The sequence below is a fragment of the Parasteatoda tepidariorum genome, chromosome 2 (genome assembly GCF_043381705.1).
Source record: "Parasteatoda tepidariorum isolate YZ-2023 chromosome 2, CAS_Ptep_4.0, whole genome shotgun sequence".
Taxonomy (NCBI): domain Eukaryota; kingdom Metazoa; phylum Arthropoda; class Arachnida; order Araneae; family Theridiidae; genus Parasteatoda; species Parasteatoda tepidariorum.
Window position 1 is genome coordinate 63,747,063 of NC_092205.1, and position 16,141 is coordinate 63,763,203.

General features: G+C 26.7%; 2 protein-coding genes across 4 annotated transcripts in view; one reads left to right on the top strand and one right to left on the bottom strand.

Annotated features, from left to right (window-relative positions):
- Nucleotides 1-2,817, top strand: part of LOC107455374 (monocarboxylate transporter 13) — a 50,980-nt gene extending 48,163 nt beyond the window's left edge. For 2 of the 3 annotated variants that reach the window (XM_071177672.1, XM_043045370.2), the window contains exon 5: nt 1,110-1,395. In XM_071177672.1, coding sequence (XP_071033773.1) covers nt 1,110-1,261 — 152 coding nt within the window. In that variant the 3' untranslated portion in view covers nt 1,262-1,395. Of the gene's footprint in view, nt 1-1,109; nt 1,396-2,534 lie in introns of those variants that run through there. The other variant, XM_043045384.2, reaches the window with a different exon arrangement.
- A 626-nt stretch (nt 2,818-3,443) lies between these two features.
- Nucleotides 3,444-16,141, bottom strand: part of LOC107455369 (protein pelota) — a 22,868-nt gene continuing 10,170 nt past the window's right edge. The window contains exons 5-11 of the mRNA XM_043045396.2: nt 15,584-15,747; nt 14,289-14,349; nt 14,159-14,199; nt 11,677-11,797; nt 9,830-10,022; nt 7,218-7,324; nt 3,444-4,950 (exon numbers count right to left, since the gene is read on the bottom strand). Of these exons, the coding sequence (XP_042901330.1) occupies nt 4,859-4,950; nt 7,218-7,324; nt 9,830-10,022; nt 11,677-11,797; nt 14,159-14,199; nt 14,289-14,349; nt 15,584-15,747 (779 nt within the window). The 3' untranslated portion in view covers nt 3,444-4,858. The remainder of the gene's footprint in view (nt 4,951-7,217; nt 7,325-9,829; nt 10,023-11,676; nt 11,798-14,158; nt 14,200-14,288; nt 14,350-15,583; nt 15,748-16,141) is intronic.

The window sequence follows — 16,141 nt, forward strand, 5'->3', positions numbered from 1 at the left end:
CAGCATCTAAAATAAATTAAGTAAATTTTTAGTTTCTTAAAATTTATTACACGCTCTTTCTTAGTTTGTTATTCTTTATGAGGGACATTCTCCATGCTCTTAATTACCCTAGCAACAGTTTTAACTTGGAAGCTGGGCTCAATATAGGTCCTATAAGATCATGCACCAAGGTACCAATATTGGGATGTCTAGATTTTTTAATATTGGTCCTAGAATGGCTTTTAATATTGGGTGATAACAATTCTATATAAGGGTGATATTGATTGAAAAGTGGTTGTAAAATATCAGGTCAAATGGACAATTCTATATAAGATACTGGTGGAATAATGGATATAAAATATTTGGTTAATCTAACAATTCTATTTAAGGCTGATATCAGAAAAAAATAGGCATTGAGTCAAGATTAATGAATGTTGGTTCAATGAGGGCTCAAGTTGTTTTGCTGCTAGGTTAGTAGAAACCATGCTCTTAATTTGCGATCTTTTATCTTTCAAAAAATTTATTATATTTAAAAATAATTTGTAACTACTTCCTATCAAAAATTTCATGACTTTTTAATGTACTTCATATACTTTTTTTAAAGTTCACTAAAGTATTACCTTTTAGGTTTTCAAGGAAAAATATGCATAAAAAATAGTAACAAGTTAAAAGATATAGCATGTATATAAGTACATGAGGATTTAATCCGTTAACTGTTTTTAACATATTATGCGATGTATTTCGTGCACACAGTTTTTGACATCATGTAAAACTTCAGTTTAATCCTTTCATTTCATCATGTTTTTGATCATTTTGTTCTCTACACCTCCCTTGTAGATTTTAAAGATTGCTTGTAAAAAGAGATAGAAAAAAAATAAAAATACAAACAGCATTAAAACAGGTAAGGGGTTAATATTCCATAAATATAGTACTTAGCGTGATTTAACTATAACTTTATTTTTTTATGTAGTTAAAAACATCCAGAGCAATATATAAAAAAATTTATCGAATAAAAATGTAGCATGAAGTTTGCAGGCTTCTACATTGATAAATTGTGGGAAAAATGAGTACATTCTGTACTCCACACTCATTCCATTCTGTATTGACTGAAAAAGACTTCTCTTTTTCAGGTTTATTTCGAGATGTGATAGGTTCTTACAACTGGATGTTTCACGCTATAGGAGCTTGTAATTTGATATTTGCTTTGATTTGGTTCATAGAATCTTGTAGGACTAAGGAAAAATACAAAAAAGCTATCTGTGATGAAAAAGATGTGATATGAAAAGTTATAGATGTGCATTATGTATAAACATATTTACAATTCTACTTATTTTTTTAGTACATGTTTTACACATTTCTGCAAAGCAAATAACTTTGGAGAATATAGTTAATAAATTCTTGTTATTGTCTAAATAATGTCTAATAATGTTTGTGTTGTCTAAATTGAAACATATGACTTCAAAGATTTTCAAAATACCATTTAAGAATTTTAAATGCATTGCATCAGACATAATTTCTAGCACCCTTAGATTTTGTTATCCTTAAAATATGTTTTGTTAACTTTTCAAAGTAAGGTTGGCACAGTATAATGGTTTCTAGTTAACTTTAAACAATAGCTAGTCACATAAGTTTCTATGCATCTGCATTGTATTTATTATTATTTTCTTTTTTGAGAACAGCATTTTCTCAAAAAACAGTTACATTTCAAAATTTAGATATTCTTTTATATTTCCATGATTAGAACATTCAGAATTTTAATAGTGTATAAGATTTATATTGTTTGTTACATACTATTTGTGATAGAAGTTTAACAGCTTTAAAAATATATAATCAACATATTTCTACCTTTCTAAAGGGTACTTCTTCAGGAAGCCTCTTGTAGATCTTTCTTATCCTTAGCTTAATTTCTACTCATTATTTAGTGTAGTTCAAGAATACAAGTGCGGTCATGTTAGTTTTCAGTCCAGTTTTTTCTTTTATTGCATTGCGTGCATTTAAATATTAAAACTAATAAATTATGTTACACAAACTTTCTGAAGTTATTTAAAAACACGCAAAACAAAACTGAGACATAATAGGTATTATACTTATAAGAATTTATTAATAACTAAGTTACTTAAAATATTCTTTTTAAGCCAAACAGAATACAATGTCAAATATATGGGCAAATCTCTAGAACCTTTAACTTTTTGATAAAAAAAAATATATATAGGTACACTATTTTAAACCTCTAGGTTTGTTTGAAAATGTATGAAATATCAGAAAATAATCGTGAACATCGAAAATTTCGATGCCCTTATAAGNTTGTAAAAAGAGATAGAAAAAAAGCAAATAGCATTAAAACAGGTAAGGGGTTAATATTCCATAAATATAGTACTTAGCAAGATTTAACTATAACTTAATTTATTTTATGTAGTTTAAAATATCCAAAGCAATTTAACGGATAAAAATGTAGTGCAGGCTTCTAAATTGAGTAATTGTGGAAAAAATGAGTACATTCTGTACTCCACACTTATTCCATTGTGTATTGACTGAAAAAGTCTTGTCTCTTTCAGGTTTATTTCGAGATGTGATAGGTTCTTACAATTGGATGTTTCATGCTATAGGAGCTTGTAATTTGATATTTGCTTTGATTTGGTTCATAGAATCTTGTAGGACTAGGCAAAAATACAAAAAAGCTATCTGTGATGAAAAAGATGTGATATGAAAAGTTATAGATGTGCATTATGTATAAACATATTTACAATTCTACTTATTTTTTTAGTACATGTTTTACACATTTCTGCAAAGCAAATAACTTTGGAGAATATAGTTAATAAATTATTGTTATTGTCTAAATTGAAACATATAAATTCAAAGATTTTCAAAATACCGTTTAAGAATTTTAAATGCATTACATCAGACAGAATTTCTAGCACCCTTAGATTCTGTTATCCTTAAAATATGTTTTGTTAACTTTTCAAAGTAAGGTTGGCAAAGCATAATGGTTTCTGATTAACTTTAAACAATAGCTAGTCACATAAGTTTCTATGCACCTGTATTGTATTATCATTATTTTGAGAACAACATTTTCTCAGAAAACACATTTCAAAATTTAGATATTCTTTTATATTTTTATGATTAGAACATTCAGAATTTTAATAGTGTATAAGATTTATATTGTTTGTGACAGAAGTTTAACAGCTTTAAAAATATATAACCAGCATATAAATATAGAACCAACATATTTCTACTTTTCCTAAAGGGTACTTCTTCAGGAAGCCTCTTGCAGATCTTTCTTATCCTAAGTTTAATTTCTACTCATTATTTAGTGTAGACCAAGAATACAGGCGCGGTCATGTTAGTTTTCAGTCCTGTTTTTTCTTTTATTGCGTTGCATGCATTTATATATTTACACTAATAAATTATGTTACACAAACTTTCTGAAGTTATTTAAAAACACATAAAACGAAACTGAGACATAATAGGTATTATACTTATAAGAATTTATTAAAAGTTAAGTTACTTAATATATTCTTTTTAAACCAGAATACAATAACAAATATATGCTTACTAAATTGTAAAGATGCCAATAGTGTGACGAAAAGAAATTTGTCATTCAAAAAGGAATCAAGCACACAATCTCCCCTCAAATTATACATAGCATCAACAATATTTTAACAATTTTGAAACATAAAATGTTTCTCAGAAATTGTAGAGAATAAATACTATACAATTGCATACCGACTATATACATGGTATTCCATAAAATCTGCCCTAAATATATGTTTTCAATATCTTTATCAAAAATGGCATTGAAATATAACAAATCATGACTGAAGAAGGCAGAACTGTAAATGTATAACTATTTGATTGCTGCAAGAATATAAGAACAAAAGGCAATTATTAGAAACACCTAAATTTCATCAAGCATTCAAACTGGCTTTGATGTTTTTAATCCTGCTGCCCCCACAAGTAATCTAGAAGTTTCAATATTTTCTCTCTTAAGCATTAATTTGTAAAGCTTAACCCCTTAACAATCGGTTAATTTTCAAGAAAACGGTTGTTATAAAAGAGTCAGTTTTTTTTAATCCCTGAAAATCGATTAGTGCTGACATCTAGTTTAAAATAAACTAACTATCTACAATTAACTTAAAAATATCCCGTTACTGTCATCTGGTGTGTAAAATGAGAAATAAAATGTTTTTCGAGCAAAAGAAATGAATTAGCTTTATTCGTATTGGCGCGTCACTACTGAACACTCCAGCCCAGAAATAGCACGGGAGCGAGAAATAGAGGGCGAAACCTTACACCGTCATTTTCACAAGAGAGAGAAGGAAGGGGTTAATATGCTTATTTTTAATAAGATCAGTCATCACTGAACCCCTAATAAATTTAATCAATTGATACACAACTAACCCTTTTCTCTTTATCTACTCTCCTAAAAAAAGAATAGGCCAACTTTCAAATTTTTTAAATAGCTTTGAAGATTTTTCTTTAATTTCATTTTTTTTAAACCTTTAAATGTTTAAAGGAAGAGGCTATAAATAATACACAAACTATACAGATATTTCACAATTTCAACACATAAAATAAGTATTTTGGAAATTATTAAAACAATTCAGCATCAAATATTTTTTATTATATCTTTCTTCTTTATACTATATTTAATATAAAGCAAAATTTCGTCACCTGTTTAAAGTGATATTTTTGTACAAAAATATATTGTAGATACTCAGTTCCATAAAGAACTATCACATTTGTTTTGATTTAGTTAAATACAAGAGAAAATAAAGATCAAGATCAGTTACTTTAAATAAATTATTATGTACAAATAAATAAATGCAAACTTTTTTTTTGCAGCAGGAAATGTTTAACCATCAAGTTAATTTTAATACTTTTAGCTTTCATCACCACTTGAATCATTTTCTTCATCTAGCTCTTCCATAGGAAATCTAAGGATAGCAGCAAGTCCAGATAACTGGTCTAATTCTGAAAAGAAAGGAAAATAAATCATTTCTAATACTTAACATGTTTTGGACAATAGTAAAATGGAGCTTAACACACTGAAAAAAATATTCACATTTTTAGTATTATTTATAATATTGATTTTCTTTTTAATTTTATTCATTTGAATAAATTTGAGAATATACAGGTAAACAGGAGATAGTCGTAAAAAACAGGAGACTTGGCAGGTATAAATATGAGTTCTATGACAAAAGATAACCTTAATGATGTTTTTCCTCTTCTTTGCATTAGACACAGTTTATGACATAATTTCATACCTTGAACACTTTGCACAATTTCTGAGTTTAGCTCAGAAATTGTAAACAGCTCAATATAGTTTTTTCTAGTCGTTTTTCGTTATTACAATCTAATTAAATATTAAGTCTCATAGTAAATTTTTGAAAAATGAATAAGTGCAAGGTAATTACAGTTTTTAGAATTTTCTTTCAGTTATTCAGAGTGCATCTAATTATATTTTAAAATCTAGTCACAAGACAAACTAAAACAAATAGGAACCTTTTTCTTTTATTGAAAGAAAAGGACATAGTTGAAATTCATAAATAATTTTATTGCAAAAGAATAGTAAAATATGATACTTTTTAGAGTAATTTTATCAATAATGAACAACTCTTAACAGTTTCAAATCAATGGATGGAAAATTTTTAAACTACTGCTTCATTATTAATAGAAAAAACAGTATCAATTAGATAATTTCAAATTTTAACTATATATTGGTAGATTAAGTTCAAAATTTTCTTAAATAATTTTAAAGTAGGGTTTCAGTAATCTTGAAATGAAAACACAATGAGCAACCATTCAACACTTTTGTACAAAAGTAATTTCAATGGATGACCCCTCAATTCATCATATGAAAATTCTATGATATGATTACTGTACTGCTGATTGAATCAATAATTGTGCAACTATATAAGCCCATCCTACAAAATTTGTTACTGAATTTGCTTAAAATAATAAATGCTGATTACTTAAAATAATAAATGCAATTTTGCTAAAAATATGATCTCTAAATTCATTATCAGAAAAATCTGTTAACATAAAATTATATAGAAGATCTTTTTTTATAGAATAACTGAATTTCTGAAAAGGTTTAAACAATGAATGCTGTGGATAAGGCAATATGTTTGAACCTTGTATATAATTGTTAGACAGTTCCTTAATTGGAACTATCAAATTTAGTGAATTTTACTAATTTATTAAAGAAAATAAAAGTTAATTTTTTAATTTGTATTCTTAGAAAATGGAATGTTTTGAGCATACTAAAATCAGGAATATTACGACAAAAAACTACATCTTAGAATATTCAATTAATTGTTGGTGATTTTATTAATATGATTAACTACATTGTTATTGATATTAATAAAACATTAAATTCAGCAAAAAAAAAAAAAAAAATTTCAATTATGCCTATANAAAAAAAATTAGGTTTCTATTTGTAAAAATGTTATGTTCACCATACAAGGAATATTAACTTTGTTTACTGATAATAATAATGCCATATACATGAATCCCTGATGAGAGTTGCCTAAGTTCAGTGTAGATGGTAAAAGATACAAAATCAAATCATAATTTTAGAGAAACTACAAACCAGCAATCTCAAAAATTATAACAGTCTCAAAAGCAAAATCTGCTCTTAAGATTAGCTAAAATTCCTGAATTGTTAAATTTATTATAGCTACTTAACTTAGTAAGCTATTCAGAATTGGTGAAAGGAGAAAGAAGAGCTTCCCCAGGCCTGCAGGCTCCGAGAGGCACCTGCTAATAAGAGTTGTAATACTAAAGTACTGAATTGAGATTATTTCCATGTTTTGGATTACTGGAGTCAGAAAGGCTAATTTCATATATGATATTGTGGGACACGAAGGGAGAATTGCATGATTTCAGTCCTGAATGGTTAATGCTATATTGCATTCAGTCATCCAATTTGACAGTAATGGTTCTAAAAATTTGAAAAGTGTTTGAATTGAGCGTAACACTTAAAAAGATCTGTGAAGTAATATATTATTTCATTAAAAATTTTTTGGCTCTATTAAAATATTATATAAGAATGCAATAAGTTATATAAGGATGCAACATATTTAGTTTATGAAAATAAATGTTAAGCTTATTTCTAAAATTAACACTGTTTACATTAGAATTATCATTAAATTAAATTAATTTACAATGTGCTCAAATAACAAAATTGTTAATTGAATTTTACACAATGCAAATAAAAGTGGAACAAATGTACTTACGTTCTCCCGAAGGATGCAAACTAGAGAACATTTTTACTTCTCCCCCACTATCTCTAACACTGTCTACTAATTCAACAAATAATTTTCGTTTGCTAACATCATTGCATCTAAAGAAAAAAAAAAGCATTTATTTTGAGTTTACTTTAAGAACACTGCATGTAAAATCAATGAGTTATGAATAGGAGAATCAATGAACCCTGAATAGGAATACTGAATTACTCCTATTCAAAATGAAAATAATAAAGTACATTGAGGAAGCTTTATGAAATAAATATGTAATCTTACATATGAACAGTGTTGTCTGCAATTTAATATATAATATAAAAGAAAAATTCAATTTTCATAATTCTAAATTTTAATTTGCAGTTTAATGTTTATTGCTAAATTTTTTAAGGTTTAAAAAAATTAAGAGAAACAAAACAGTCCACAAGAAATAATAGATTTAATGTTTATGAACATGAACTTATGTATGCATAAAAATATTTAAATTAATAAAAGATAAAATAATATGAATACTATTATGCTTTATTATTAATTATATTACATTATTTTGAATTACTTTAGTAGAAATTAGTGCACTCATTTGGAAAATATAATATTTTCAAATCATTAAATAAAAGGGCTATAAATTTAAACCACATATCTATATAAAATATTTGTCATTGACTTAAGAGTTTTGCCAACCTATAAAACACCATACCTCATACCATTTTTTATCACAGTTTAAATTGATAATTCAAAATTTTTAATTTAGAAACCATTGGTTTAAGAAATTATTTGTTTTGACAACTATTATTCAAAAGTACAAACAACCCTATGTAAACACATGCATGTATGTCAATAAATTGGAATTTTCTTTAGTACAAATCAACAATTGGCATATTATGTGAGAAAAAATATGTTATCTCTTAAGTTCAAAAAAATATAGTTAACTTGAAATTTCACGATCAACAAATTTCCAACTTTATTAACGGTGTATTTGTGAATCTCCTGGTTTTTGTAAAATTTGGGGGGTTTGAAAAAATGACTTAATGCCAGGATATTTGGAATCTGAGGAATCAGTACTGAGAAAGGAGGAATTAAATTCATTTCATTGCTGGGCAGAAGAGTTCAAAGAAGATTACTAAGAACATATGAAATCTGAACCAGACAATCAAATAGGTTTTCATTCCCAACTTTAGTGCTTTGTTAGCTTTTCCCTGGTAGATTTCCTTCAATAGCTTCTTCCCTGGCTTAAATAATAATTTACAACCCTTAATGTGCATGTATTTTATTTTACTTAATTACAAGGAATTTGAAACTATGTAATATAAAGGTTGTTTTTAAGGAGCACCCATATTATACATACATATATGCACACACATGTATGCAGTACGTCCTTGAAAATCCAGTCTTTAAAAATCTGGACTCATGACAAGAAAAAAGTTTTCTAAACTCAGAACTAAAAAAAGAAAAAAAAAAAAAATTGCTCTTAATGAAAATTGATTTGCGAGCAATCCACATTATTTTCTGATATTTTTTCAGCCATTTTCACACATTACTTTCAATTATTGTTGCTATTGCAGCACACGCACATTATGAATTTATAGTCAACTTTTATGACATGCTCTATCGATTTTCAATGATTCTATCATAAATCCACATTGTTTGCTGGCCATTTATCATTTTCAGTCATTTTTGCATGTTTTTCTCTCCCAATTTTTAAATTTTTATTATTACAATACCATTATTTTAAATTTGACTTGCTTGGTTTGCAACTATTCGATTGTACATTCAAGTCCTTTTCCGATCAATCTTTTTCTGTGCAGTTATTACGGTTTTTTTGGTCATTCCCACAGATTTTCTAATGCTGACATTCTTCATATAATGTTATTACAACACATGGATTCAGAATATCAAAGTATCACTTTTAACCACAGAGTTTGTAAGGACTCTGTCATAAATCCACACGGTTCGTTTCTAAAAAAAGAAAAAAAGAAAAAAATCATTTTTATGTGATTATTAAAAGGTTTCATATTAATATGATATTTTTGAATTTTAGTTAACTATCTCTTTTTGAAGCACTTGAAAAGAATTTCATGATTCGGTTTAAGAAAACCGGCCTTTTCGGACCATTTAAAATTCCTGACTTTCACGATTTTTGCGTCCGGTAGACACCCTACTGCTACCGGTAAATATAAAGCTAATGTAATTAGCATCAGGAGTCTGCACATGCACATTTAATCAAGGCATAAATTACACCCACCTGAAGATATCTGAACTTCAATAATTCTATTGATTTAAGTAATATACCTAAAATCTGAAAATTTTGGAAATCCCACCTTTCAAACCTGCAAGCAGTCCAGATTTTCAAGGTATAAATACACACATATGTAAATAATGGAATAGGTTTGCTATATAAGTAAATACTTATAGTAAAATTTTGAGGGGTTTAGTACATTGTAGCTGAAAAATTATGCGTTTTGGATAAAGGCACTGAAGACTAACTACTTTATTTAATAAATATGATTAAGAAATATAAATTAAATCCTAACAGCATAAAAAATAAACATATAAACTAAGCATAAAATAAATTTTTTAAAAAATATAAATTAGAGAAATTTTAATTATACCTGAATAATTTATCACTAATAAGCAATGTGTCAATAGCTTGTGCTTCATTAGCTTTTAAAACATGTTTCACACCATAAAAAGCTTTATTTGGTTCAGTCATTAACAAAGAATAAAACTGTTCCATGCTTTTAACTTCTGAAGAAGCTTTTGTGTCTGACAACTTGTTTGCTATAGCAGGGTCAGCAAGGACTTCTAGAATTATAAAATATATTATGAAATATTACGAATAATAAAAAATATTATGAAATAAAATTGCTAAATTAATGATAATAAAATATCTATATAACATAGTTTTTTTTCAAATATTGCGTAAATTATTTTTTTTTTAAATAGAATTTACTTTTGCACAAATAAGTTTGAAAAAAATTTTGAATGCCAAATTTAATAGCCCAATTTTTATTTCAATTAGAACTTTACATTTGTTTTCAAAATCATTTTAAAAATGAAGACTATTGAAATCTTCTGCACTGTAATGAGAAACTGGGTGATAGCACAGTTAAAGTAATATCATGACTGGAGAAATATACAGAATTGGATAATTTTTCAACATTACTGAATTATAATGTATTATACTGAACATTACTGTATTATACTAAAATTTAATAAATATGAGAATTTGGAAAAAATATTTATGAAAAGTACTGTTATAATATGTAATAAAATTAAGTTTCATAACTGATCCAAATATGATTTGATTTAAAAACTGCTAATGTAAAAATTTTGAAATAATGGAAAGTGACTTCTTAAATGCCTTCATACAACATAGTGTCCTAAAAGCTTCTGCATTTATGTAATGAATTTTATCTCATAAAAACAATTTGCCATTCCCTACTTTAAAATTTTACTTTAATTTGATACTGCTAAAAAATAAATTTTCAGCATGCTAACATGCTATGCCTGTTATTTGGTAACCTTGTAGGATGCAAAATGTTAAACTAGACTTTTCATGCAACTTGCTAACTTTAGTCTCTTGAAATCGAACCTGTTTCAACACACACAAACCTGTTCTTCAGAAGTACCTTCTTAGATTTTCACGGTGCTTCAGCCTGATCATTGTTAAAACTAATCAGTGTTGAATCTAAACTTTAGCCTAATCAGTGTATCATTAGCTAATATGCTAAGCATTTCATAGTACAAAAAAAGGGGATCATATTTTTCTTATATTTCAGATATGAGCTGATCGTATTGAAACACTGTTTTCTGATTTTTGATAACTGTACTGTTACTACTCTGAATAAAGAATAAAAATTGAAAAAAATAATAAAGAATAGGAATAACATAAACATATTTTTAAAAAATCACCTGAATTTACATAAAAAACAAAAAATAGAAATTTTAGATGCAATTGTTATAGGGATAGATAAACAGTATTACATACCTGCCAATTCCCCTTTTCTAAAATGATTCTAAGATTTACAATAAAATTGCAGAAAAAATAACTTTTATTCTTTATTACTTTTTTCAATTTTTATTCTTTATTCAGAGTATTAATAGTATAGCAATCAAAATCAGAAAACAGTGTTTAAATACGATCAGCTCATATCAATCTGAAATATAAGAGAAATATGATCCCCTTTTTTTGTACTATTAAATGCTTAGCATATTAACTAATGACACACTGATTAGGGTAAAGTTTAGATTCAACACTGATTAGTTTTAACAATGCTCAGGCTGAAGCATAGTGAAAATCTAAGAAGGTACTAACTTTAATGTACATTTTTAAAATGCAGAAGACTTGAGTAAGAACAGAAAGGCAGAAAATGGGAAGTAAACACAGAAAGCTTCTGTATATATTTTTGGGTGCAAGTTAGAATTTTGTAAAGTAAATAAATAAAATCAATGGTACCTTTTAAAGCATGTTTAAATCCAGATGATGAATGTACCAAGACAAATGCACCTTTATTTTCTAGCAAAGTTTTGTTATCAGTCTTCAACGCTTGTTGAAACATATATTCATAAAATTGGTCCTGTAGAAAAAATATAAATGAAACAATTTGCATTTATTTTTAGTATGAATACACTATAAATAAATTAACAGGAACATTTAAAATAAAATAGAAATATTTAAAAACCAAAATCAATTTGACTTTCTACATTATAAAAATTTCTCATATTTGTCTTATTAATTTATAATGGAATGGATTCCAGTATTATATAAGTTTCTTTGTATAGACCAATAATGCTAATTCAGAAAACCAATTTTGTACAACAATATTTTGCTTAGCAAAGCGAGATTTTTATAATATCAATACTTTACAACACAGTTTTATAAAATGTAATTGGCAAATAACACAATTAAAGCTTGAATAGCTATTATGAACGGCAATAACCGCATCAGAATAATAAATTCAACTAAGCAATCTTAATTATTTTAATATAAAAAATATGACATTTTGACAAAAACAAAAGGGATAGTCAGAAAAGTTTTCAGACTGTTTAGCAAATACTTTTCTTATAAANATTAAAAATTATTGAACCTATAATTTAAATATTTTTGCATAAGACAATAATGCTAATTCAGAAAACAGATTTTGTACAACAATATTTTGTTTAGCAAAGCGAGATTTTTATAATATTAATATTTTATTTCAACAAAATTTTATAAAATGTAATTGGCAAATAACACAATTAAAGCTTGAATAGCTATTATGAACAAAAGCTGCATTAGAATAATAATTTCAATTAAGGAATTTTAAATTATCCCTTATTTTAATATAAAAAATATGACATTTTGACAGAAACAAAAGAGAGAAAAGCCAGAAAAACTTCCAAGCTGTTTGGCAAATATTTTTCTTGTAAACTGGATGGATCTGAGAACAAATCTATGGCAAGGTCATATATGAGGAAAGGAATGGTAATCACAATGGATAATACAAACAGAGAAGAGTGTATATTTCTTCAGTCTATAGCAGAAATATAAAGATAAAATCATAGACAGGAAATATCAACATGTGTAACTAGTTATTACTTCATATTGAAAACATATAATCTTCTTGAAATTTAAAATAGAAAAGGTAGTTTAAGAGAAAGAAAAAATATAAGGAATTGAAGCATGATTAATGAATATTTAAAAGAAGCATACCTTGGATATGAACATAAATATGTTGAATGTATCTCTAAACTAAAAATTAAATTTCAATGTTCAAATCATGTGATTATATTGTTGAAATAAGAAGGAATGATATTTTTGTAGAAGTTAATTTTATAAAAAAAGGTCTTTTTAGGAATATTATCAATTCATGATTTATTAACTGTAAAACAGCTACAGATATCTGTATATATATAAATATATATCTACATCTTTCTATCTATATGCTGACTTGTTATATGAAAATGATAAGTTAACTCAAACTAATTAGGGATGCAAAACAAGCAGGAAAATATGTTAGCAGGAAATAAATTATGAAAGATTATTTAAATAAAGAATACTTTGCAATAATAAATATATTCACATCTTGTTATCTCTAACTTGAAGGGAGCGATAAAAAATTCGAAATACTGAAACCTCAAGTTATTATAAATCATGTTATCAACATTAGAATAAAAAAAAGAATTTTTTTTTTCTTTTGCATAAATTTAACCAATTCTGTACAATCAATTCCATTTAAAAAAAGCTATACGAAAACGTTTTTGTTTGTTTAAAAGAAGGATATATTTTGTCAATGACATTAAGTAACCAATAGCTCTAAGGCATACCACACACTAAGAAAGCAAGCAGTAACAAAAGAGGTATACAGATGGCAAAGGCGAATTCTCATACTTTTGCATTAGCACGGGCACATCACCTCTTTGTACCCCATTGCAAAAGCATAGGTATTCACTATGTGCATGCCTCTTTCTTACCGCTTGCTTCCTAAATGTGTGGCCTGTCTAAATTGTCCCGTTTCTCTGAAAAAATACAAGAAGTTTTAAGCAATATTATTGTCTACTCGCTGATTGTGGACAGTCACTAGGTCATAAATAGATTGAAAAAAATCATTGATTTCCAAAATATTGCCATAGACAAATTTGATTAATTGGCTCTAGTCAATTTTCAGCAAAAGTTCAATGTTCTTAGCTGCCATGTGCTTTGCTATCCATTTGATTTAGTTTATGTAGAGAATTCTTAGCATAATTTTAAACAGTTTTTTTCCTTTTAAAATTTTTGAATTTTATTTATTTGTTAGAATTTTTTTTAATTGGGTAAGAGGAAAAAAAAATCAAACTATTTATCAATAAAAAGCAAAATAAATAAAAAAACAGGAAAAAAGATTTTTCTCCTTCAAGTTATCAATTTTTTTTGTAAAACTGAGGTTGAGATAGCAAGATTTGATTTTATCTTAGTATACCTTTACGAATCCTGGACTGGCAATAAGTACACATTTGACAACTGAAAGAAAATTTTGATAATTAGTTCAATACAAAAATAATAGACATTATTTAACTAAATAAAATTTTAAAAAGATGATATAAACATACCGTCAAAACTGACATGCCTTACAACTGCTTGATAAACAGCATCAAAAAATCGATCCAACCCCTAAAAGAAGCACAAATGTTAATTTTAAAATGTACATAAAATTATTTTAGAATGCTTCAAATTAAACTAGCTGTCACGGGATACAATTGGGTCTCCGTTTTTGGTTTTCAAATTAGTATAATTTCACGTGATTCAAGCTTTAAATCACATAGTTGCATATATTTAGATTTAAAATTATCTGTGAAGGTTCAATATAGTAATTCTTTAAAACTTATAACTTATGCTTTGTTTGCTGCTAGCAATGATTTTAACTTTAACGAGCTTTGTTCATATTTTCCTTTTTTTGTATGCTACTATTTTACATTAAATTAAAAAGATATACATTTTTCAACAATGCTGTTCCAATACCCTTTTTAGACAAAGCTTGCACAAGTGTGTGGATTAGATATTAACCCAATATATGCATTGTGGTATTATATTCCTTTTAAATCAAATTAAAACTGAGTAAAATTTTTCTGCCTTTAGCTATTATTTAAATATTAAAAATATCTTAGCTGCTCGATTAGAAATATAAAATTAGATCTTAAATTTTATAATGTACTCTAGTGCATATGAATTATATATGTACATCAGGAAAAATAAGTACTTTCAAATTGCATCAGGTCCTAAAGGAGTAACTATATAATTTTAAACAATAAAAAATTAAGTTTATTTAATATTGTATGTGAACAAATGGGGATGAAAAAGATTGGAAAACAATTCAAAATGTCTAAGGAGGAAAAAATGCAATTTCAGTAGGTGAATCAACTTCAAAAATACAATACAAAGAAAAGTCACATTTCTAACATTGGGATTCGGGAAAAGATTTACTTTTTCTGACATTTTGTATAAACTACTATTTACAGGAAACTGGTGACTGCAAAAATCTGGAAGCTGCAGAAAAAAAAATCCTCATTGTTAGTCAATCACTATTTAAGAGGAAAAAATTATTCTTTTATAGAGATACTTCTTATTGAGATAACTTTCCTGCTCACAAAGAAAAAAAACTACACTAAGTTTTCTTAAAAAAAATAAAGCTTTTAAATTTACAACAAGGAAAACAGAAAATAATATTTTTTACCTAATAAAAAAGAGTTTAACAAATAGCAAATACAGCATATAATGTGAAAATCTCAATCTAGAAAATTTTTCATCAATATTTATTAGTCAAAATATTCAAGTGAAATATAAATATTAGAAAACACGTTTATTACAGGAGAAATAATGAAGTTTTCAATAAATCTAAACACAATACCTTATCATGTTGTGCACACATGCCTTTTCGTTTACGAGGAATATTTACATCAATTTTGGCACGGACCAGAGTCATATTAGAAGTAACTAAACATACATGAGCAAGACCTTCTTGCATAACAACAGCAGCAAGATCTGCATGTTGGGCAGGATCACAAGCCATTTCTGAAAATAAATAAATAAAATAGATATTCAATAAATAACATGCCTAAAATTTTATTTCAAGATCTTTTTTGAAACATATATATAAATTTGTCAGAATTAGTTGGATAATATAGATGCCATTTTATTGGATTAGTGATAAGAACTTCAGAGTTGACATAAGCTAGGGGTGCACAACCTTTTTGAGTGAAGGGCCACTTGCACAGCAGGTTGGCTAACGAAGGGCCGCAGATGTATTTAGACATGTTAATGACAAATGTAGTAATGTTTATTCAAACATTAGCGTTCCATTTTTTTTATCAATAACCTTAGTAATATCAATAACTTAGTAGTGTTCCATTATTAGAATTCATTCAAAAATAAAAAAAACTTATACTTTTTAAAAAAAAAAAAAAAA